The 24,887-nt window shown below is 41.7% G+C and overlaps 3 protein-coding genes across 3 annotated transcripts; all 3 read left to right on the forward strand.

The window, feature by feature from the left end:
• The first annotated feature begins 2,413 nt into the window (after positions 1-2,413).
• On the forward strand, positions 2,414-7,247 carry tmpob (thymopoietin b). Its single transcript, XM_084060985.1, has 6 exons — positions 2,414-3,095; positions 4,076-4,193; positions 4,311-4,466; positions 5,304-5,395; positions 5,823-5,929; positions 6,062-7,247. Exons 1-6 carry the CDS (start codon positions 2,853-2,855, stop codon positions 6,447-6,449), a joined length of 1,104 nt encoding a protein of 367 aa, XP_083917111.1. The 5' UTR covers positions 2,414-2,852; the 3' UTR covers positions 6,450-7,247.
• A 2,341-nt stretch (positions 7,248-9,588) lies between these two features.
• On the forward strand, positions 9,589-17,337 carry slc25a3b (solute carrier family 25 member 3b). The gene is made up of 8 exons (XM_084060986.1): positions 9,589-9,645; positions 10,877-11,040; positions 11,969-12,099; positions 12,630-12,809; positions 13,979-14,160; positions 14,865-15,037; positions 16,104-16,214; positions 16,905-17,337. Exons 2-8 carry the CDS (start codon positions 10,902-10,904, stop codon positions 17,063-17,065), a joined length of 1,077 nt encoding a protein of 358 aa, XP_083917112.1. The 5' UTR covers positions 9,589-9,645; positions 10,877-10,901; the 3' UTR covers positions 17,066-17,337.
• A 118-nt stretch (positions 17,338-17,455) lies between these two features.
• Positions 17,456-24,578, forward strand: ldhbb (lactate dehydrogenase Bb). The gene is made up of 8 exons (XM_084060987.1): positions 17,456-17,555; positions 19,806-19,942; positions 20,533-20,650; positions 21,099-21,272; positions 21,750-21,923; positions 22,106-22,223; positions 22,789-22,912; positions 24,147-24,578. Exons 2-8 carry the CDS (start codon positions 19,814-19,816, stop codon positions 24,312-24,314), a joined length of 1,005 nt encoding a protein of 334 aa, XP_083917113.1. The 5' UTR covers positions 17,456-17,555; positions 19,806-19,813; the 3' UTR covers positions 24,315-24,578.
• Positions 24,579-24,887: the final 309 nt, after the last annotated feature.

The following is a 24,887-nucleotide window of genomic DNA, read 5'->3' on the forward strand; positions in this document are numbered from 1 at the left end:
TTTCAAAACAAGGTTACAGTGTGCTTTGCAAAGCAAGATACAAAAATACAGGATGTCCTGTTAATGCAAAACCTCCAAATAAGCATTTATAGGTAACAGGGTCAGCAAATAGCAGATGCAGGCCAGCTTGGTGACAGCTGTACCAGTAATGATCATACAGCATGTTGAAATTTCAGAACTATGATTAATTTGACACGTATTTCTTTTGTTGTGTCAGTGGAATTGGATCACACATTCTCTGGGTGGTAAGGGTTGACTTTTCCTAGGCTGCTCCTGTGGTTGGCTCAATTGGGATTCAGAAATGTTTAAAATCCAAGATAAACTGCATGAAAGAATCTGTAGTCAACATTTTTCTAAATGATCAAAAATCCATTTTTAGAATTTGATTTGGAGTAAATTCAAAACCTCTGTTCCCTCATTTCCAGCCATCATATGACATTATTTTTCTTTCAATTGTCAACATACCTTTTGAAATACAGTATATACATATGTATGTACACCATAATTATTCATAAACAGCCCTTTATATTTTTTATAATTAATTCCATAAGTCTATACATTTATAGACCTGTCCTAGTAATATGTGAACAACTATTTGTCAAATAGATTAATTCCATTTGAACCACTTTCAACCTGGAGTCCCTATTTTGAGCAGGCCATTATAGGCAAAAATAACAGATACAAGATCACAACGTGTTGCATCATTCATGACACGCTGTGAGCTTGTAGATTGTCTATTTTCGTTCTTCGCCGTACAACGAAGTGTATAGGGCTTAAGTGGTTAAATGAACTCATTCTGAAAATGTGAATGTTGACGATTAAAGAGTGAGCTTTGATCATTTTTCAGAGGGCAAGACTGTTATGCTTAAAGAGGCACTTTCTATGATTCTTGGCCTGTGCCTTATTTTCTGTATAAATTACATACAAAGAAAGCTTAAGAGGTGTTTCTCAAGGGCTCGACATTTTTACGCTTACGCTCCACTGGCAAGTCCAGTATGGAAAACCTGAACTATACTTCGAGTCCTGTATTTGGTGTGGTTTGGACTTGAGGTGGGGATCAATTGCTTGGTTTCTGCAGCAGCATCGCAGAAACCCCCAGAGGGAGGTCTGAAGGACAGGTGGGGGGCCGTGGCATGCACTGCCACCTCAAACCACTGTCCCCAAGGCATCAGAGGGCCCTCACCACAGAGTGAAGACTAATTTAAAGGCTACTTCTGTATATATTATACTTATAACGCAGCTGTTTTCTTCAAGCCACGCAGATATACAACAATTTGTTAAATTAGGCTTTAAAGACATGTCCAGAGACCAAACACAAAAAAAGACATGGAAACAGTACATGGAAGAACAATTCTTCCATCACAGTGGTTCTCTCTCTCTCTCTCTCTCTCTCTCTCTAACCGTGGCTAGACAAATTGGGATGTTCGAATTTCGACCAGCTTATTATCCTTCTTCCAGTTGTCAAAAGAGATGACTGCCTGAACTCTAATAAAACTACCTATGGTTTCACCGCAAAGGTTGATAAGGTGGCTGATGGTGCCCCCTTCTGCCACAAAAGCAGAACATTTACAACCTGCATTTTCGAAGATTGCTCTTCAATATTAAATTATGCTATTCAATATATTATTATAATGTATTATTATATAATGCAAAATACACAAGTATTTCCTTCCTTTTTTTTATTACACTTTTTTTTCAATAAAAAAAAACAAAAAACATGTAAGCCTAATTATTATCAAGTGAGACCAGAGTCACCAGACCAGTGCCAAGGGGCACGATTAGCGTTAAGTCTGTGGTTTCTTTCAGAGTTGCCATATTTTGTGAGAGAAATAAGCAACTAGGTCTAGGAAAACAAGCCCAAAAGAAGCAACTAGGCCACATGAGCATTTTAAACCTACCGGTATATGCATCGGCTATTTTCAAAAACTCTTGCAATAAAATGTGCAATAGTTGGAATATGTTTTGAAACATTCTAAACAACACAATGCTCCCTTGCACAAAACGTTTTCATGAAAATATTTGTGAACCACTGGTTTAAATAATAATTAAAACATTTGGAAGCAAGCCTAAACTAAGCAAGTACACTTTAGAAACAAGGCCAAAAAAACGCAACCACCAATATTTGCAAGCAACTTTACAGAAAAAGCCCAAAGTCGCTTATAATAAGCCAACATGGCAACACTGGTTTCTTTGTCGCTCGCTGGTGATTGCCTGTCTGCTGCCTTATTTATGCTCCATAGTACTGCGGTGTGGCGCGTGCGAGAAATAGCCGATCAGCAAGCTCACCGCGCCTCGTGTCCACGGCGCGAGGTGAGCTTGCAGATCGGCTATTTTCCGCGCGCCGCACCGTCGTACGACGACAACGTATAGCTCGAGCCTGCGCGAGCGCTTCCATTCATAGCAAACCAATCAGATCCGAGTTTATTGGCGTCGCGCGTCCAATAGGGAGCCTGCTTCTTGTTTGTGGCCTGATGCGACACCGCGCGAGACAGACAGTAGCAAGTGGGCCGGTTTGTTGCTAAGCTAATTCAGTCGTTTTTTATAGTGAATTGATTTAAAACCGTATATATTTTCACTTGCACCATACGCGTGTGTCTTATTGATTTTGTCGTTTTTCTGGGTTAAATTAGATGCTAAGCTAACGAAATAAACCGAAATAAATTATTTTTGTATTAAATGTTAGCTAGTTCTTACTAGCTACATCGCGCGAGCTCGCGCCAGTTCCGTTTGACAACAGCGGTCACGTTCCTCCGTGTTGTTGTTGTTTTGTTTGTGTAACTAAACGGAGAGAGTTGGTCGTTTTCAGGATTTCAAAAAAAAAAAATCAAACCAGACACGAAAACAGACGAAACATGTCCGTATTTCTGGAAGATCCGTCGGTCCTCACGAAAGAAAAGCTGAAAAACGAGCTGACGGCCAACAATGTGCCGCTTCCCAGCGGAGAGAATCATAAGAAGGAAGTGTACGTTCAGTTGTACCTGAAGAACCTGACCGTGTTGAACAGCATGAAGAACAGCGGCCCACCTGCAGACACCTTCTCCAGTGATGAGGAGCTGGAGAAGCCGGTGGTCTCCAACAGGAGCCGTTCTGGGAGAGTACGTTCTGTTTTCATGTCTAGATAATATGGATACAGGATAGGTGGGCACTAGGGACATCTGGGCACCTTAATGTAAAATCGTCTATTTTGTCCAGAAATGTAAAAAATAATATTAATCATGTAAAGTATACATGATGTGAACATGCACGGTACATCATTATCGGACTCAGATTTTATCCTTCAACTTCTTGTGTATGCCTCAAAATGACTGGATATACAGGTGTTGTAGCAGTTGTAGAAATATTAGACCTTATAGAATGTTTAAGCATTTTTTAATCATGTATACTTTACTTGATTAAAAAAATCGAAATATATATTTTTTACAATTTTGTCAAAATATCTGTGCGTGTGTTCTTTGAAATTATATATGCGTTAACAACAAAGAAACACTGGCAACCTAGAGCCGGTGTGCATAGTTGAGCTTGGTGGCTCATCATCGACCTTGATCAATAGAATAGAAAGAATACAACTTTTTTAACCCACGTTCAATTTATTGTCACAGATTTACAGGTGTATATCAAATATCAAAACTAATATATCAAATCGAATATAGCCGAAAGGTAATATCTTCTGTCCTTGTCTGGACATAAACTTGTATTCTACTCCACTATATTCCGGCTCCATGTTTTGATTTGATGATTGTGTGTAGAGTCATAGCTGACATTGACATGTATTACACACCTCAATACAGTAGTTTAGCAAAGGCCATTGCTTTGTAGCACAACAATCAGAATATAATGTTCTACTGCAATCGTAAACAACATAGTGATTCATATTGGCTATAGGTAACCATTTCAACCCTAAGGTCCCTATTTTGGGCATGTCCTTATGTTGTCAAGAATTGTCAAATAGCCAATCAAGATTGTAGTTAATCGGCTATTTTCGCTATTCGTCGTAGGGCTAAATATATTGGGCCTAATTATTTTTTGTGATATTTTATCTAAGAAGCAGCCACAATAACTTGTAATTACTCTGCAGAAAGCTACCAGAAAGACAGACAAGCCACGCACAGAAGAAATAGAAGTGGCCGGGCTCACTGATGAAGACTTAAAAGAACAGCTGGAAAAACATGGTGTGGAGGCTGGACCCATTGTGGGTAAGATCATTGCAGCAGGCTCCCTGTGGTTGTTAAAATCCTTCGAAAATATTGAACTTTGAAAATTGTTCTTTTACCACTACTTAGCCACCATTATGCGATATGCCCTCATTTCAGCCTCCACACGTAAGGTGTATGAGAAGAAGCTGCAGAAGGTTTTGGATCAACCTCCATCAGAACCCCCCAGTGCACCTGAGACCACCACAGAGCTCACAGCAGACAGCAACCAGAACGGCAACACCAATTCTGACCATTACAGCGACAAGGAAGACGGTAAGCTCACATTCTGAACATTGATTCAGGCTGCTGGGCTGAAAACACTTGGTCTGAAATGGAAATTAAATATTGCATAGTGCACTTAAAGGGACACTTTCAACTTAAATCACATTGTTCTGATGTGAAAAGATCAATCATTTAGTGTCAAATTACTGCATATTGATTGTATTTGGCAATAACAATATTTTGAGATGGAAGTGGAACCTGGTGGGTAGAGAGGTTCTTGAGAACACCTCAGACTATGTCTGTCACTGACACAAGGCATAACTTTGACAATAGTGTACTACTACAAATTTCTCTATGTGGATTTGTTATATTCTCACCATGACTCTTTAAGTCCCAGCCCAGTGTTAGAGCAAGGGCACTCTGCATTCCTCTTGGTGTAATTCTCACTTCACATCTTCCTGTCTGAGAGGCACTGGCTTTCATCCCTTAAAGGAGTAGTTCACCCAAGAAATTATTTATTTCTATCGTTTACCTACCTGGTGATGTATTTTAAAACATTCCATAACGGTGAATGAAGAATACAAAAATGAAGAAAAACCTGATGAATGGAATTAATCCTTGATTGATTGAATATTTTATTAGACAAATGCAAACCGCAAAGTACAGTCAAACACTTAGTCTAAAATGATCACACTAAAAAGTCCAGTAGACTTGTTTCCATTGAGGTCCTAATCTGAGACCCAAATTAACAACAGCAAAAGTATATAAAAATACGTACATAGATTCTCTTCTAAGTAATTTCTTGGGGGAACTACACCTTTTTAAGTGGGGTTTAGCGTGTTTGGATTATTTTTCACTAATTGGTTTGCATCCGTTATATTCTTTCAGAGGAGACTCCTGTTCCTGTTGTGGAGAAGCCTGTACAAAGCCGAGGGAAAACTCCTGTCACCCTCAGGACCAGTAGTAGACGCCAAAATAAGGTTGGATACATTCTGACAATACTAAACTCAGTTTAAACCTTGCTTAAGGCCCATTTATGCTGCTTTGAGTGCTAAACGATGCATCACACTACATGTCTCACAGCATTCTGAGTTTTGAGCATTCACACTGCCTGCGACAATGTAAACTAGGAACTGAATATGGTCTCACACATCACATAAAGGAGCTTACTTCGTCTTCCAAACCAATGTGATTACGCTACATTTTATGAAGCGTCTGCAACCTTTAATTTTTCCAGAGGTACATGACACCATCTATGAATGTCCCACACGACACATTTTTGTTGATTTGACGTCACTTTTGTGCGACGCGATGGCCGACGATTCATGCAAAGAATAAATTGGCCTTTACATATGTCTTATAGGAAGGCACTCTTATACAATTTTTTTAATCCTAATGTATTGACAGGCAGTGGAGGAGAAACTTGCTAGTGATGACCAGACCCCAAAGAAGGCTGGGGAGAGTGTTGTTGAAGATATCCTTGCCAATGAAATTAGCACACCAACAGGCATCAGGTAACTTTTGAAATGGGAAGTTATGATGATGATGTAATTATTTTAATGTGACTACAGTATGATTTAATTTTGTACTACGTGATACATTGATTTAGCTGACATCTTCCCATGTGTGCCATCTTCTGTGAGCAGTGCCAGCTGCAGGAGGCCAATACGAGGGGCGGCCGGCCGACCAGTGAAACCAAGCGAGTATTGGCTGGACGAGTCCCTCCTGAAGCGCAGCGTCTGCACAGAGAGCCACTCCTTTTCGGAGACTGTCTCCCGTGTCTACGGCAGTACGGCCCCTCCCAGCAAGGCACCAGTTCGACAAGGCGTTCTATCTATGCTACTCAGGCTGCTGCTCACGGTTGTAGTCGCAGGTTCACTCTTCTACGCCTACCAAAATGTGAGTGCTGAGCACATCAATGCTCTCAAGGGCCTCCTGGAGAATGTGCTCACCCCCCTCCAGGAAGTGGTTGACAGTACAGCCACCTACCTGGGCATCAGTGGCAACAGTGTCGCACAGGGCACTGACAAGTAAGGACACCCCCGTCTACCCAGCCCGCGCCACACCCTGCCATCTGCCACAATAGACCTTAACCTAAACAGCAATCTGCGATCGCCTATTCTTTTTATACATTGGTTGAATCAAGGACACAATTTCAGTTGGGTAACATTATAGACCCCCAACACCCCCTTGCTCCACTTTTCTTCCCACATCAAGAGGGAGGTCTCTTCTTATAGCAGCTTCTGGTTAACACTGTCCTGTGGCAGGCCAAGACTAAGACTCGTTTTTATGTCATTTTCAATCTGTGAATTGTTTCGTGTCCTTTTTTGTGAATTTGTATTCTATGTAGATGTCAGTGCAGAATGGAGAGGACAGTTATCCATGCATGGTTGTAGTTATTGATGGATATAGTTTTTAAAGGTCTGTGCCAGGCGTTTTCTGACGGTGAAGTGCCTGGACACTGTCAGCACTTAGTGGCCTCCCATTCCGAAGCACAATGAAATGCTACTAACTAAACAACGTATTTTTAAATCTACACTGTAGTCATAGAGAACTAGATAGTGTCTCGTTTATTTTTTATGGTGCTCAGGTCAATTCTGCTCTAAACTAATGTGATCCGTGCTGGGAGGAGACACCTGGTGAAATAAGGTCGCATCACTGTATGAGGAAAATCAGCCCACCTCGTTGCTGAGGTAAAAAAAAAGAAGAAGATTTTTGCTCAGTTGCTAGTAGTCACTGTTGTGGTCAGTTTAAAATAAATAAAGTAATTGCCTGCTGAAATAAGCATACGTTATAACAGCTGGCTTGCATCAAATAAACTGCTGCCCAATTTATATTCTTTTCTTTTTGCTGTGCTTTAAGATTTGTGATCCTTCAGTCCCCTCTATAGGACTGGCTGTTAAAGTGCACCCACATATCCCTGCACACTTACTGTGTTTATTCATACACCACTGAATAATTTATAATGAAGACCCATGGAGGACATAGACTGTAAAATCCTCAATGTTAATTTAATTCGGAGTGTACAAATGTAACCAAATGGACCTGAAATGGTCCATTTGGTTTCAAATGGCTAAATTAACGTGCTTTTTTATTTTTTTGTATTGATTAGTACTTCTGCCTGTGTAAATTACAGTGTTTAAATTCTAGGCTACTGTTAATGGGGGCAGTGGCAGTGATGTGGAAAATGTGGTGGAACATTTTTGTTTCCATTTGGTATTTTTCTAATGTGACATGTTGAACTTTTTATAGCACATTTTAAAGCTGCAATCCATAATGTTTTTGTGAATAAAATGTTATTTTGATAAATGTATGGCAGAGTATGCCAATACAATATAACTAGCACATCTGCAGTAGTTCTAGTCGGTCTACCTGCTCTTCTATTGACACAAGGTTATCCTGTGGTCGAGTAGGGCCACTAACTACTGGTTGCCCGAGGTTCAATGTTTATTGTTACATTTAATGGGTAGGCCTAGAGTAAGTCTGTTACGGTCTGTTACGGTTCCTCAGACAACAGGTATAGAAAAGTCAAAATGCAGTTTAGCCTCTACTCAAACGAGCTGTCCTTTTATAGCTCCAAACAGTAAAAATGTTGGTGCTTGCAGACATGGGTTTGAATCCCAGGTAGGTGATGACAGTTATAGATTGCAGCTTTATGTATAATGTGAAAGCAATACGTGAAATATACAAGTGCTAACGTATTGTAATCTAAACCTTGTTTACTTAAAACGATTTGGGTTTTCATCAGGCAGCTCTCTAATGATGGACAGAAATGGCGGATTATGTGGGTAAGGATTTTGAATCTGTTTTTATTTATGATGTATATGGTGTATCATGAAATAAATTTGTTTTTTTGCCAAATGTGTTGCTACTGTGTCTTAAATCTAATATACTGATTGAACTTTTGTAAAATAAAACCAAACTAATAAAGTAAAGTAAAAACATATATATTATTAGGTGAAGATTTACAACAATAGTTTTGGGGAAGATTGTGATTTCAGTGCTCTGGGTCCAGACTGGTAAAAAATGGGTCCTGAGCAAAACTATTTGAGAGTCTGTAAAGGAATTATTGGATCCTACATTAAGATTAAGTGATCATCTGAGATATGTATGCATCATCATCTGTTAATGACCAGCAGGACATGGATGAAACAGGAAGGAAGAATGTTGTTTACCCATGGCCATTCATGAAAATATATAGATGTTGATATTTTTACATTTATTTTGTTATATACTTTTGACACATAGGCTAACACATATGTTGATGCATATGCATTTTTGAAGATTTTAAAATCACGCTCATTTGTGGGGTTTATTTTTGTGTGTGACGTTTTTGATTGGTTTTCGACAATGTTTTAAGGTTTTATCTCCGCGGTAGTTCTGACGGGCGGAGTTTAGGCACTCACAGATTTTGTTAGAGAAATAAGCAACCCGTCTAGAAAACAAGCCCAAAAGAAGCAGCTAGGGCACTTTAAACTAAGCACTTAAAGGGGGGTAGGAGACAAATACATATTAATGGGGATAAATAAATATCAATTTCGGACATGAAAATATTTGAGAACCACTGGTTAAATAATTAAAACATTGTGAAGCAAGCCCAAATAAGCAACTAGACTTAAACACGCCCGAAAAACCACAACCACCAATATGTACAAGCAACTTCACAATTTTCAGAAACATAAGCCCAAAGTCGCTTATAATAAACCGACATGCCGGGCGAGGCAATGACAAGAAAGCCAACTTTCGTAGGCTAGTCTGGACCGGATGCTTGCAGTCGGCTGTGGTTCTCAGGGTTGCCATGTGCGCTTACTATAAGCAATTTGGGACTTGTGTTTCTGTAAAGTTGCTTGTAAAAGTTCGTAGTTGTGGGTTGTGGATTTTTGGGCTTGTTTCTAAAGTGTACTTGCTTATTTAGTCTTGCTTCCAAATGTTTTGATTATTTTGAGCTTGAGCCACCAGTGGTTCTCAAATATTTTCATAAGTGTTTTGTGCTTTGTTGTGCTAGAATGTTTAAAAAAAGATTCCACATTTCATTGCAAGAGTTTTTGAAAATAGCCGACGCATATAGGTTTAAAGTGCTCATGTGACCTAAGTTCTTTCTTTTGGGCTTGTTTTCATAGCCCCGGCTTCTTAAATCTCTCACAAAATCTGGCAACACGGACGTTCACCCTTTTTATTACAGACGGAGGCCCACAGCGGCAGCGCCATATTGTACAGCAAAGTCTGAAGAGTAAGTATGTCTATATATACCAAACTAAAGTACAGATAGTGGCATTATGTATGGTAGGATGGGATAAAAGCGTCGTTTCTATTGAATAAAGTTAGTCGACTGATGTTAAATAGTGTATATTTGCTGCAGTATTGACGCTACACTGGCTTCCAGAGAAACGTGCTTGGCAAGCAGTGTGTGTGTTGGCAGTTAAAGCTGCGATCCGTAACTTTTACTGCATGGCCTTTGGCCTACTCGGGATTCGTACCCAAGTCTCTCCCCCGTGATTATTACCGCTCAGGCAAGAATAGATGCAGGGGAGATATGGTTGCATTTATGATCTGCAGGTAGTACTACTTTGTAAACCAGTAGGTGCCCTACCGACACCCCAACCACTGCAGATATAAATATTGTATTATTGATTATTGATTATTGAAGTCAGGAATTCGAAATGTACTTGAGTAAAACCACAAACGTATTGGTATCACAATCTACTTAAAGTACCAACAATAGAAAGTACTCAGAATGTCCCGTTTCACAAGTTTTCAAATGTATAAAAATCTTTTGAAAATGGCAGATCTCTACGAGTTCACACATTGTGAGCTTGTAGATCTGCTATGAGTCAAAATGGGGTTTATTTGGCATTCGCTCTAAAGGTAGGCTACAATGAGCAGCGAAATGTTGGTGGGACATGTTCCTCAAAGACTATGCTAAGTGCTAACACACAACTAGTAGATACAACAAGGTGGAACAAGAATTCTTATGCAGGATACAGAATGTGCTGTAATTAAATCTAGTACAAGCAGGGGAAAAAAGATGGAACTAAAGGTAACCGGCATTATGTAATAACTTAGTTTTTTGTAGATTTGTGTACCTTGACAAAAAAAGAATCACTACATTTTCAGTGGCACATGAACATAAAACAGATGAGTTTGAGTGCATTTTGTTCATCACACCAAATGAGATGGAATAATCCATAAATGTCAGCTTTTACACAGGCATGTTTTATTCAATCACTGAGTGTCTCAGCGTGTCCTCAGCCGCATTATACCAACCCCATTAGTTGCAAAATACCTAAGGTACAAGAGTAACTAGGCTAGTGGCTTAGCTAGCCAATTCCTTTTTTTTAAATAAAGAGTAATAGTAGCTTAGCAAGCCCATTGCCCAACACTGTTACGTCATTAGCATTGCTTCAACAAGCCAGTTGATGTGCTGTAGTAAATGCTCACTTAAATCTCCTTTTGTACTTCAGTACAGCTTATCCAGCCAAGGACACCATGTATCCGACTGCGCTGCTGCACCTTGCCCGGGCCAACCCATTCAGTGCCCCACAGTTCACACTACAAAAAGTCCATGAGCCAGAACCAAGCCCTGTACCTGAGGGAGGACGGAGGCTGGCAGCTGCTGCAGTGGCCGGTAATTCTCTTCTTTATCCTGTCAAAAGTGGCCGACGTCGGCGGCAGAATGGTGTCATGTGATGCTGGTGTCAATGTTATTTTAACCTTTGATTCAGCATTTCAGCAGGAAGAGATTGATGTCCTGTAGCCTAATCTGACAGATCCCCCACTATTTTTTCAGTTAGAAAGAGATGGTTGTGACTTTGTATCCGGTATGTGTACCACACACTGCAGCACCTGGGATTCAGGTGACAGGTCTGTGACCTAAAGCCGAGGTCGCATGGATATCTTTGTTTTTGATTGCACTTTGACCTCGCCATACTAGTGACTTTGATCACATTTGAAAGCTACTGATATCTCTTAACCCATTACGGAGATGCCACTAACGTCATGGATGAATAATAAATCGTATTGTGAGTTAACCGTATGTTTTTCTTTTGAGAGCGAGAGAGATGCCTAAGATAACACAACACCCCCATCAATGAGCCTCTATTCCATAATTCCATTAATTGCCTTTCCATATTCATTACTACACCTGATCAGTGGTATACTTTGCATGAACAGGGTATTTAATCAGTCAAAATGGAACTTCAGGTTTCATGGTTAACAGTGTGATGAGTGATGCAGGCTAACAGATTGAATATTTTATTGTTACATAATACATCCCAGGTATAAAAGAGTAAAGTTCTTGGATTTCGGCTCCTCGACATTGCAGCAACAATTCAATAGGAAAAAAGCAATACAATCTAACAAAAAATATAATGGAATAACAATAAGTGAGTTTCTTTTGTTAGGTGCTGTGTGCATGGGACTTCCTCAAAATATACATATACAGTATGTATATGTGTGTACAATTTGTGTATACTATGTACTGTACATACAGTACATTGTACTGTATATAGGTACTGTATATAAATGATAGCATGGTGTTTGTGTGTTCACTACAGACTCTCCAGATGTGAGCTGCGAGTTTGGGTCTGCTAAATACTATGCCTTTTGCGGCTTCGGGGGCATTCTCAGCTGCGGACTCACACATACAGCAGTTGTACCCCTTGATCTGGTCAAGTGCCGACTGCAGGTCTGTATTTTTGTATTTGCACGTTTTGATTGAAGATAATATATGAAAACAAAACGTCTTATTGTGTATTCAAATAAAGGGGGTATACCGTTTTTTCCACTTTTTTCTCACGTATTGTGACATCGAACTTTTAAAAAAAACGGATTAATACACAGACGCACAAGAAAAAATATATATTCAAGACAAAATTAACAAATCAGGATTGAACACAAATTAAGTATACCTGCATCATAAATCAATATACTTATGTGCTGTGACATTTCAGACTGATATAGGGCATGTGGCCCTGAAACGTTGCAGCACATTTAAGGGTGCAATAAATCATTGTTCTTCTAACTGACCCCATTAGTGTGGGAGGCGAGTGTTTCATTTTCTACATTCATAAACAAAAATGGACTACATTATTATGTTCAGATGTATTTCATTCGGACTCGAACATCCAATCATGATGAACAATATTTTGTCTTTGTGGCATTCTCACCTCAAAATCATAAGCACTCATGTCAATCTATATTTATTTTGTCTTTTAGGTAGACCCTGCAAAGTACCAGAGTATCTTCAAAGGGTTCTCAATTACAGTGAAAGAGGATGGTGTTCGTGGGCTGGCAAAGGGCTGGGCTCCAACCTTCATTGGATACTCTATGCAGGGCCTCTGCAAGTTTGGCTTTTATGAGGTCTTTAAGCAAGTCTACAGTGACCTTCTGGGAGAGGTAAGCATTGCTCATTGTGGACTTGTGTCTAAATAATACTTAATGGTACAATGGTATCACTCACCAAAAATAACTGTCATGTAATTTAGGCTTGAGGGCAGGATTTGGGTAGATGATGATAACTCATTGAGTTGCTAAATATTTGACTCTTCATCTCTTGCAGAAGAGATGAAATGTTGAAATAGTTTAGACTGTATGATCACCGGGATGATCTATTGTGCTTATTTAGAGCCTTTTTGTTTTATTTTAATTGATTTTAACCAAGCTCTTTTGATCAAGATTCATGTTGAATATAAAATCTGGCACAATAAGCACTGAAGTCATTGTTGCCGTGTCATGCACTTTAAACTTAATGCGTCTCAAGCTGTCTCCAGTTCAAACATCAGGAGATCACGTGTCTTCCAATACATGTCAAGGCCTTTTCAGAATTTTAACTTATATGATTTTTAACACCATGCACTTCTGAAAGGCCCAAACGAATATTTACATTTGGGTTATACATACATTCTCAATCAGATGCCCCTATTTTGGACACCATGTCATTACAGGTGAATACTGTATCTGTGTACCACCAGAATGAAACACGTTCCTTAGATCCACCTCTGGGGGGCGCTCCTGGGCTTCTGCTGATCTCTGTCCAGAGTGTTGCGGCAGCTCAGAGACCCCCAGCAGCTTTCTAGGCTGTACAGTTGGAGGTGCTTGAGTCATTGGCGTGTGAGAACAGTCCACCCGCTCCTCAGCCCACAGAGCTGCACTGGCCCTTCACTGGACCACACCCAGTGTAGACAGTCTGGGGAGCGGACAGTCATTAGCAGTTCAGTTAATACACATTGCAGGATGTTTGTGCATATCTGGAAATCAATTTGATTATTTCTAGGTATTAGAAGAACTTATGGACGTATGGCAAAGTATGAAGAGATAAAACTGTCAGTATACAGTATGTGATATTTGTTGCATGAAGAATGATCCTCAGCTATAGGATGACATGACCTAGTTGGAAAAATGATGCATCATGGGGGTGTAAAACTGCAATTTACTGTAAGTGTAGGACCCCTCAGGTGTGTGGAAGGGTCTGGTGACTTGTATCATAATGATCAAGATAAATGGATGAGTGTGCATATAGATTGACATGTCTGTCTCTGTCTCCCTCTCTGTTTGGAACTAAACAGGAGAATGCCTACCTCTGGAGGACGTCTCTCTACCTGGCTGCATCTGCCAGTGCAGAGTTCTTTGCGGACATTGCCCTGGCACCCATGGAGGCATGTAAAGTGCGCATCCAGACCAAGCCTGGTTACGCCAACACCCTGCGAGAGTGTGCACCCAAGATGCATGCTGAGGAGGGGCTCTGGGCGTGAGTGTTCTGATATGTGCTGAATTTGTTTGCTTCGATTTCATATCATTTAGCTGAGCCACTGCAAAGTGGCCAGTGTCCACAAATGTGTCCACCAGAGGGTGCTGAAAGCGGAAAACTCTGCAACTATGCACACCTCCAGTTTGACTTCATTTTCATTTAAAAGATTTCAGAGAAAACATGCTCCTTAGATCCACCTCTGGGGGGCCCTCCTGGGCTGCTGCTGATCTCTGTCTAGGGTGTTGCAGCAGCTCAGAGACCCCCATCAGCTTTCTAGGCTGTACAGTTGGAGGTGCTTGAGTCATTGGCGTGTGAGAACAGTCTACCCGCTCCTCAGCCCACAGAGCTGCACTGGCTCCTTCACAGGACCACAACCAGTGTAGACAGTCTGGGGAGCGGACATCATTTACAACTGTAGATTCTGGCTGCAAGGGAAATTGTCATATTTCATTCAAATCATTCTGTTCAGTTTTAACCACTTGAACCCTAGCGTTCCAGTGGTTAAATTCTGGGCATGTCATGATAGGTGAACATTCTGTGAAAATAGCAGTAGCCGAGTTTATAGATCTGCTATTTTCGGCGCAGAAATTCTGTGTAGAGTGGGGAGAAAAAGAAGGGGGCCAAGGAGATAGACCTCTGGGGTACCCCGGTCAACAAAGTGTGTGTATATAAGGTTCAAGTGGTTATGTTTCATCTTGCTGCAGTTTCTACAAAGGCGTGGTCCCGCTGTGGATGAGGCAGATTCCTTACACCATGATGAAGTTTGCCTGCTTTGAGAGGACTGTGGAGGTGCTCTATAAATACGTTGTGCCCAAGCCCCGCAGCGAGTGCACCAAGTCGGAGCAGCTAGTGGTGACCTTCGTGGCCGGTTACATCGGTGAGTCCGACATTGACAGTACCGCAGCTTGTTAAAGCTACAGTCCATAAGTTATGCCCATTGTCACCCTCTCCCGATGGATAGGCGTAATTACAACGATGTCCTAACTACTGCAAATTTGGCTCTAGTGTCCAATCAAGTGCACCATCTGCTTCAAATAACTTTATTGACATTGTCAACACGTTCCTTAGATCCACCTCTGGGGGGCTCTCCTGGGCTGCTGCTGATCTCTGTCCAGAGTGTTGCGGCAGCTCAGAGACCCCCAGCAGCTTTCTAGGCTGTACAGTTGGAGGTGCTTGAGTCATTGGCGTGTGAGAACAGTCTACCCGCTCCTCAGCCCACAGAGCTGCACTGGCTCCTTCACTGGACCACAACCAGTGTAGACAGTCTGGGGAGCGGACAGTCATTAGCAGCTCAGCTAAAACACATTGCAGGATGTTTGTGCATATCTGGAAATCAATTTGATCATTTCTAGTAGAAATTAGAAGAATGTATGGCAAAGTATGAAGAAATAAAACGGTCAGTTTCACATGTTATACCGTAAGTTTCCTGTTCGACACCAGGGTCTAAATGTCTCAATGGAAGAGGAGGGAGACCACCCCCAACCACTGCAGATGTTCTAGTTATATTGTATAAACATATGCTCTACCATACATATTCATTCAAATAAGTCCTGGGTTGTAGTATGGAAAATGCAGCTGTAATGTGATCTCTTTTTATAGAACCAGACTATAAAAGCCTATTCCTGCCACTGTTAAGTCAGAAATCTGACTTTATATCTCAGTATTCTGAGGGTATTTTTCTCACAATTGCCCGTTTTACAGCTGTGAGGAAAAAACTCATTCTAATCTGAGTCCGAGATATAAAGTCAGATTGTGAATTCCACAATTAAGGTCTTTTCCCCCCCTTTTTTGTATTAACCTTTTTTATGGGCTAGCACACCAGGTTCTGTTTTTAAACTCAGTACGTTGTCCTGAAGATAAGGAGTGTATGCTAAACATGCCAAAGCCTATCAGACCTGTGTTCTTGGCTGACCCGTGTTTCCTCTCTGTGCACCGCAATGCAGCCGGCGTGTTCTGTGCCATCGTGTCGCATCCCGCTGACTCAGTGGTGTCTGTGCTCAACAAGGAGAGTGGCAGCACAGCCATGCAGGTGCTCAAGAAGCTGGGACCCATGGGTGAGTAAAAGTGGTCCTCTGTAAGCCTGACATCATATGAGCAATGGTTTGCAAACACCAGAGTGAAACACGTTCCTTAGATCCACCTCTGGGGGGCGCTCCTGGGCTGCTGCTGATCTCTGTCCAGAGTGTTGCGGCTGCTCAGAGACCCCCAGCAGCTTTCTAGGCTGTACAGTTGGAGGTGCTTGAGTCATTGGCGTGTGAGAACAGTCTACCCGCTCCTCAGCCCACAGAGCTGCACTGGCTCCTTCACTGGACCACAACCAGTGCAGACAGTCTGGGGAGCGGACAGTCATTAGTAGTTCAGATAAAACACATTGCAGGATGTTTGTGCATATCTGGAAATGTCTATTTGATCATTTCTAGGTATTAGAAGAACTTAAGGACATAATGGCAAAAGAAAAAAATATGAAGAAATTCAAATGTCAGTTTCAAATGTTATACAGTATGTGATATTTGTTGCATGAAGAATAATCCTCAGCTACAGTGTGATATGACCTATAGCTTGCAGTTTTACACCCCCATGATGCATCATATTGACCTCAGACCAGAGTCTTCAAATTGTGTAAATGTGGATTTCTTTAAGTGTAGGACCCCCTCAATAAAGTGTCCTTTTTGTTTTACTACTGTTTGTATCACATGACGGCTTAGGCTGACTGTAAACCCTTGTCCTCATTTCCCCTATCCCAGGTGTGTGGAAGGGTCTGGTGGCTCGTATCATAATGATCGGCACCCTGACCGCCCTGCAGTGGTTCATCTACGATTCTGTCAAAGTGTACTTCCGTCTGCCTCGCCCCCCTCCCCCGGAGATGCCAGAATCCCTGAAGAAGAAGCTGGGACTGACGGAATAACACGAGCAGCCTTAAAACCCCGCACAATATAAAAGCCTTAACACACCCCAGCCTTGTACCCAGCACTGCACACAGTGCACGAGTCTTTTGCCTGTTACAGCCACAAGCTGTCCTGACGCCCACCTGCACTGGGCTTCTTGTCAGACTTGTCAAAACTTTTAAACGAGGAACTGCTATTTCCTCTTTGGAGGTCTATAAAGGTGAACTGTAGACCAGCAGGTGTTGCCACCGGATTGTAGGTCAATGTTAAAATAAAAGAGAATTTGGAAACATTGTGTGGTCTTTTGCGTTGACATTAAAGTTTTCTCTTTCTCCACAAGGGAACAAGTGAGCACTGTACTACCTGAGGTGTCATGAGTGCCAGATTTGAGTCCTAGTAGGGGATGAAAAGGCTTAGTCAATTAAATCCAGTCATCAGTAGTAGCAGGAGCAGCCAGACAACTGTAGCAGGGCTAAGAGAGGACCTGATACAGACAACAGCACATCAAGGGTAAGATTTACCATACTGTTAGTGAAATTGAAGGGACAATATTTAGAACAGAAAAAATGTGCAATGTCGCCATATATTTGTATTGGAAATCCTTAGACCCTTGCAAGAGAATGTCAGTGTGTTTGTGATGTGATCTATACATATCGTCGCTGTTGGGCAGAAACCTAGTATATCCATATTTCAAATGTTTCGTTTTTTCGGTTTAAAGCATTTTTAATCATAAACACCTTATTTTGACATGTTAGGATGGGTTTATCACCTTCTGTACAATCATTAATTTAATGGCATCAATAATGTCTACCCTTGCCATTTTTAGTCGCATTATCCATGCACCAGGGATAATAAGACTATCTCAGAAGATAGCCTCTGATCTGCCATACTTCCTGTTGGGGAGTACCAACTCTTACCACCAGGGAGCTGGTACTCCCAGAAGGAACTTATGCAAATGATCATTTATCCCCAGCTCTATTAGAGCACCAAACGAGTGGCTAAGATTGCAATAGCTGTTCTTACTTGAGTGTGTATCCTAACATACAAATTCACTATTTACCTTGCAATACTTTGCCACTGTGGTAAGATTATATAAATCACAATAGTGTCAATCAAATGTGCTTAATTTGTGTAAAAAGACCCTTTATTATAAGGGTCTGCCATTTTATTGTAGCTGCTATTTGTAGTCAAGTGTTTGTCAAGTATGTTTAACCATGTTTTGTGGTGCACCGTGATATTTAGTAGTGCATAAGTACCTACCAACATTACAATAGGCTTAGTTCTAATGTATGCTGGTGAACCAAACACTAGCCATGATACACTATGGTCCTGCATCGGACATAAATATTATGCCATGTACTGTGTCTACTGCACTGTCCTGCATTGAGTAACACATGATATTGAATGGTTCTGTACACTGTATGGTATTGTATGTACTGTATGATTCTGTACTGTTTTTAACGGTGTAAAACTAACAGGCCTGACTGCAGGATAGACGACAGCCAAAGGTTTCGGGTCAAAAGATATTTTATTTCGGGTCAAAAGATATTTTATTTTCTGATGCGGCTATATTCTGCTTGCCATGCCTTTGGTGTATAATACGTAGATTGGCAAGGCCAGACTAATATCAGTGGCCCCCCCTTTTTTTACGTTTGTCTGGTTTCCAGGCTATGTAATTTTAGGAAACACGTAAAAAAAACGTACAGTCATGACAGGGCAGAGGCTGTCCTCCTTTGAATGCTTGTGAGGATGACTGATTTATCCTATGTGCATCGATTAATGCACAACAGGTCAGGTATGTAGTCACACCCAGCTCTACTTAAGTTTAACTCAAACCAGGTGTGACTGTTTAAATCAGACATCCCACTCCTTTGAGACATTTATCTTGTTTCATACGTCCCTTCACCTGCATACTGTACATATAGTGTCACAAGATATTAGAGAGAGAGACACTAGGTGTGTTGGTCATGTGGGGTGTTGGTGCAGCAGATGGTGACTGGGTTAAGGGATTACTGTTAACTCCTTCAACAGTCTGCAGGCAGTCCATCAAGGTTGCTATCTAATTAGGGCGTCCCTCCATTTGGGCAGGAAGGGTGAGGAGGAAGATGAGCAAGAACCCTGTGTGAATGCAACACCTTGGTCTGGTCTGAGTCACATGTGCTCTGTGCAGCAGCTGACGGACTGGATTGCACTGCTAACAGCGAGCCTATGAGGCTTTGCGGATGCTGGGTTTACTGAGCTCTGTGCACGCGCACCTTAGGTCTCCTTTTAGCTTACCATGCTGATTGTATTTTGGTATATATACCTTGCAGCTCGGAGCTTCACTGAACAATGCAAGTATACCATGTTTGTTGTTTGTTTGTGAGGCATAGCTCTGTGTCTTTTTGGGGTGAACTCTGCAGGAGGGTAATGTCTGAGACGAGTCTGTTTTCCTGTGTAAATAATGGATTCAGATGTCAGGAAGGACACAGTTCCATTAGTGCTAAATGAATCGAATGTCAACTTTAATCTCTAATCCCTAGATGCGTCTATCCTCTAGAGAGCTACAGGAAAAAGCTATATGTCCTGGCTGACTCCTGAATGCAGTATTTCTGAAGTTTGCTACTGACAGTAGCACAGCTTGTCCCGGCTGTGTTTGTGTGACATCCAACACTTGTCTGAGGGTATGTCTGGGACCGACATTTTGTCTTTTATCTCTCACCCTCCCTCTCTCCCTCTGTGGCTGCCCCCCTTTGCTCGCTCACTGTCCTCTCCCTCTAGCACTGAAAATGGCCTCAATTCTGCAGCAGCTGCTCACCCCACTGTTCAGTGGTCCCGTTGAACCCCCCAGGAACAAGGTGACAGTGGTGGGGGTTGGCCAGGTGGGCATGGCCTGTGCTGTCAGCATCCTGCTCAGGGTAAGATCCCCCCTATTACCCTCCCCAGTGTCAAAGGAAGGGCACAAAGTAAAATCTGTGTGTCTATCTCTCAAATTGTAGTCTGTTTTTATACACCGGATTTTACTGTGTAATACCCAGTCTTCCAGGCTGACAACGGATTACCTTGTCTGAGGTCTGTCTGGGTATTATGCTGCCACTCTCTCCTTGTTGGTGTGGTTAGAATGCTAGGTACACACTCACCTCATTTTGTTGCAGTTCAGCACAATTCATTTAACTTAGATTAATGAGGTAGTATCAGTAGTAATAGTAGTACTGCTCTGTGAAATGTGCAGTAAATAACCATGAATATAGAGGATAGGTCAGGTGCAGCTTTGTTCATTTATTCCAAAGCCTCATTGTCACAATGCAGAAACAACAATCATTTGAACTTCATTGTGTAGGCATTCTGGGAAGAAGACATTTTTTTTAAATAGACATAATACCTACAGTATGTTGCATCAGTGAGTTGTGAAGTGGACTTCATCTGTCCTTTTCACAACTATAATATTTTGTCCATAGGGAGATTAAAATGTAGTATAGAGTTAAGATGTCCTGTGGTGTGTATGTAGGAACTGGCTGATGAGCTGGCCCTGGTAGATGTGATGGAAGACAAACTGAAAGGAGAGATGATGGACCTGCAGCATGGAAGCCTCTTCTTGAAGACTCCCAAGATTGTTGCAGACAAAGGCAAGTTTATAACTGTTAACACACTCAACAAAGATGGCCCCAAACTGAAACCTGATTATATTTGATCGTATGACAATGTCGCTTGGTGGAAGTTTCAGTTTTTTAGTAGTAGTTTTCAGAGTATTTTTGGTGAGCAACACAGTCGTACGACAAAAGAATGGAATTAGGCTTGAATTTGGTTATTCAAATGGTTGCATGGTTCAGCTAAATATGTTTTTTCCCCCTATTACCACAACATTATGCCATGTGCCTATTTACAACCCGTTGCGTTGTCATAGATTAGACACAAAACATTTTAAACCACGTCTGGCCCTTAACCTATGATCAGGGGACGACTGTATACTCACCCCCCCTCATGTATCCTTCTCACTCCCCCGTCTCCTTGCATCTGGATCACCTGGATAACCTTGCAGCACCAGTTCAACTCTACTTTCTCTCCTCTCTTCAGACTACTCTGTTACAGCCGGCTCCCGCATCGTGGTGGTGACAGCTGGAGTCCGTCAGCAGGAGGGAGAGAGCCGACTCAACCTGGTTCAGAGGAACGTTAACATCTTTAAACACATCGTCCCACAAATAGTCAGATACAGCCCTAACTGCATCATCATTGTGGTGTCCAACCCAGGTACTGTTGGTGTATGTAACATTTATTTAACCAGGGAAAAGCCCTTTGAGATAGAATCTATTTTTCAAGGTAGGCCTGGCCAAGAAAGGTAGCAGAACATAATTTAAAAGTTACATTGACACATATTATGACAAATTTCTATAATTAAAATATCTTAAAATGAAACAGCCAATTGGAAACATCTACACTCCTCCTTAAAAACATCCCCAATCAGGGTCTTGAAATCCTAATATATAAGTGTTATCAACAAATCTGTCCATAGACACATGCACACACACACACACACACACACACACACACACACACACACACACACACACACACACACACACACACACACACACACACACACACACACACACACACACACACACACACACACACACACACACACACACACACACACACACACACACACACACAGACTATAATACAACTCACAAGGGCATAATTTCAGATGTTCTTTCCCACCCACAGTTGATATTCTCACCTATGTCACCTGGAAGCTGAGCGGTCTGCCAAAGCACCGCATCATTGGCAGCGGCACCAATCTGGACTCGGCCCGCTTCCGCTTCCTGATGGCTGACAAACTGGGCATCCACTCCAGCAGCTTCAACGGCTGGATCCTGGGAGAGCACGGAGACACCAGCGGTAAGACCACACTAGACAACATTATTGCTCAAAAGCTCAAACTTTATTGATCCTTGGGGGGGAAATGTGTATGTGTGTGCCCATATGCAAATACACCTTCAAGAACAATAGCAGTGAGTGGTACTTGGATAATGGACAATGATGTAAAGTGTTGATGAGGTAGAGGTTCCTGTGTGTTTCAGTGCCTGTGTGGAGCGGAACCAATGTAGCTGGAGTCAACCTGCAGACATTGAACCCTGACATCGGCACTGACATCGACAGTGAGAACTGGAGGGAGACACACAAAATGGTGGTGGACAGGTTGGAAAATATTCACTAAAGCCTAATTTTATACTCCATCGCACGATGGTGTCACTTGCCAAAAAGAACAGCTCTTCTACGTTGAACACTCTGGCAAGCGGCTATATAATATATTCAGTACAAACTCTCAGGCTGTATCTAGTAAATCTGGTCAAAAGCATAGTTTCTCAGTGTTGCAACATTATTTGCTTTTTTATGCGTTATAATTGTTCATCTTATCAAAACTTTCCTATAAAGAGTGTTTAAATAATCAAAAAGATATGCACATTACTCATTTGGTATGGATCAGTGATTCTCAAAGTGGGGTCCAGGGACCCCCAGGGCTCCTTGAGGGAGTTCCAGTGGGTCCCCAACTAACTCATTGATAGTTAGGATCCAAATGGATCCTTAAAGGTCTGTAACTCTGACGGGGTACAAATGGAACCAAGTTTGGCTCAATTTGAGTTATGGGGTCCTTGGCCTAATCAATGCATACCAAGTCCATGATGTTACAAAGTTTGAGAACCACTGTTATACAGTAGATGGTACAACGTAGTCAAGACTTGTGTGCATCTGTTTACTTCAGTGCCTATGAGGTCATCAAACTGAAAGGCTATACCAACTGGGCCATTGGACTAAGTGTAGCTGACCTGACAGAGAGCCTGATCAGGAACCTGAACCGGATCCATCCCGTCTCCGCCATGGTCCAGGTGAACACTCCCCCCACACACAACCAAGCAAATCTCCTTATTTTCATTCCCATTTAGCAAAAACTCAAATAGAAATTGTGATTCTTCCATGCCATATTATTATTACATGAAGATACATAACGCTCTGAAAAGCAGTATTAAGCCTGTTTTAATGTCGCTCACCAAAATCAGTTATTTTCTGTGAGCTACACCGTCATAGGATGAAGTATAGCTAAGGCTTTAGAGAGCTATCATCTAAAGCACACTGCAAGAACATGACAGTGTACAGTACATTTTGCACTGGACAGAATCAAATATCACTATGTTCAACCAAATAGGTAAGGGTAAGGATAAGGATAATTCCTTTTAACAGGTCGTTCATGAAAGTCCTTGCGGTCTTGTTTCCAATGAGAACCTGTGAGCAATTAGGGTTAAGAGTCTTGCTCAGGGACAAATTTCATTTCATCGACACATATGCTGGGATGGCCTGGAATCGAACCTGGGGCAACCAGGGCCTCTGGCTCCCTAGACAGGCTCACTAACCATTCAGCTATGGCCGCCCCATACCACCAAATTGCTTGTGCACACTGCCAGTAGACCGCATATAATTTAATATTTTAAGTCAATAGGGCTCTGATTGGGCTGAAGCCTTGCCCACATTTGGAATCATGTCATAGATGACTCGTGACTTGTCATAGGCTGGACACTTGAGATAAAAAGCCTTTTTCACACATACAAAGCGACAGGTGCGTAAGAGAGGACCAAACTAGGGCCAAACATGTAGCGGAAAAAGTTTCTGCACACTGTCTTCATATGCAAACATCTGAGATTCTTTATTGGGAATAGGCTGGACACATGAAGTCTGAGACCCACATTGAAGCCATTCTGTGTTCCCACGTGGATCCCACCATCCACACGATTCAATGTTTGGTAATAATCAGTAAAGCCTATAGAATAACTACATGGGTAAATGAAAATAATAGAACAGCTAGGACAGTTAAGGTAGGTCAGAAAATGTCATCACTTTACTAAAAGGCAGCCTTTAAAACCAGGAAAAGATGGCACTTATGCCATATCATGATATTACTATCTAAAAAAATCCCAAACGATCTAATATTGATATAATGCCCAGCCCTATTTTGCGTATGGGTAGCAGAAGTCAGTAGGTCTCAACCCATAACTCTTTGCATGTCCATACCATGTGCTGTCAATTGAGAAATACAGGACCATGCAGCTTGTTTGTGTCCACTAACAGGGCATGTATGGGATTGAAGATGAAGTGTATCTGAGTCTGCCCTGCGTGCTGAACAGCAATGGTGTGGGCAGCGTGGTCAACATGACCCTGACAGAGGACGAGGTGTCCCAACTGCAGGACAGCGCCACCACACTGTGGGGCATCCAGAGGGACCTGAAGGATATTTAACTGAACAGTAGGGGGAAACATACCTACCGTATACCTAACCCAGCAGCAGGCACAAAATAGCACACAGCTTGCACCTTGTCTGTCTGTCCACCACCGTAGATTCCTATGTATGTGGGTTGTTTAGCCAATAAACCTTAGGTAGGTTTCAAAATGTGAAATAAAAATATTTCATTTTTTGTCTGTGTCTGGTAGTGTCAATCTGCCAGACACATCAATCTGTATTGATGTGCAATAAAGCAATATTGTTGGCACCTGTATAGGTTATATGCTGTTTAATTGTTCATTCATTGCTATTAAATTAATGGAACAGATTAGTATCACATCATCTCAAACGTGAAGTCCAGCCATGTTTCGAATGAAAGGGTTTCGGTGCTCCACAGTTAAAGAATCAAGCTTGATTCTGAGGAAGACCCTTGTCAAAACATCAGTAACCCCTGCAATAAGTAAGTAGCAATAAACGTGCAAACTCAATGAGGGCTCTGGTGTCTTACTTTGGATAGTCTGTTAGAAGTGCCCGGGTAAAGTTTTTGATCACAACTTGTCGGTTTTTATCTTAAGTGGTTGAGGTGAACT

The sequence above is a fragment of the Gymnoscopelus microlampas genome, assembly GCF_963454915.1.
Source record: "Gymnoscopelus microlampas genome assembly, chromosome: 6".
Lineage (NCBI taxonomy): Eukaryota > Metazoa > Chordata > Actinopteri > Myctophiformes > Myctophidae > Gymnoscopelus > Gymnoscopelus microlampas.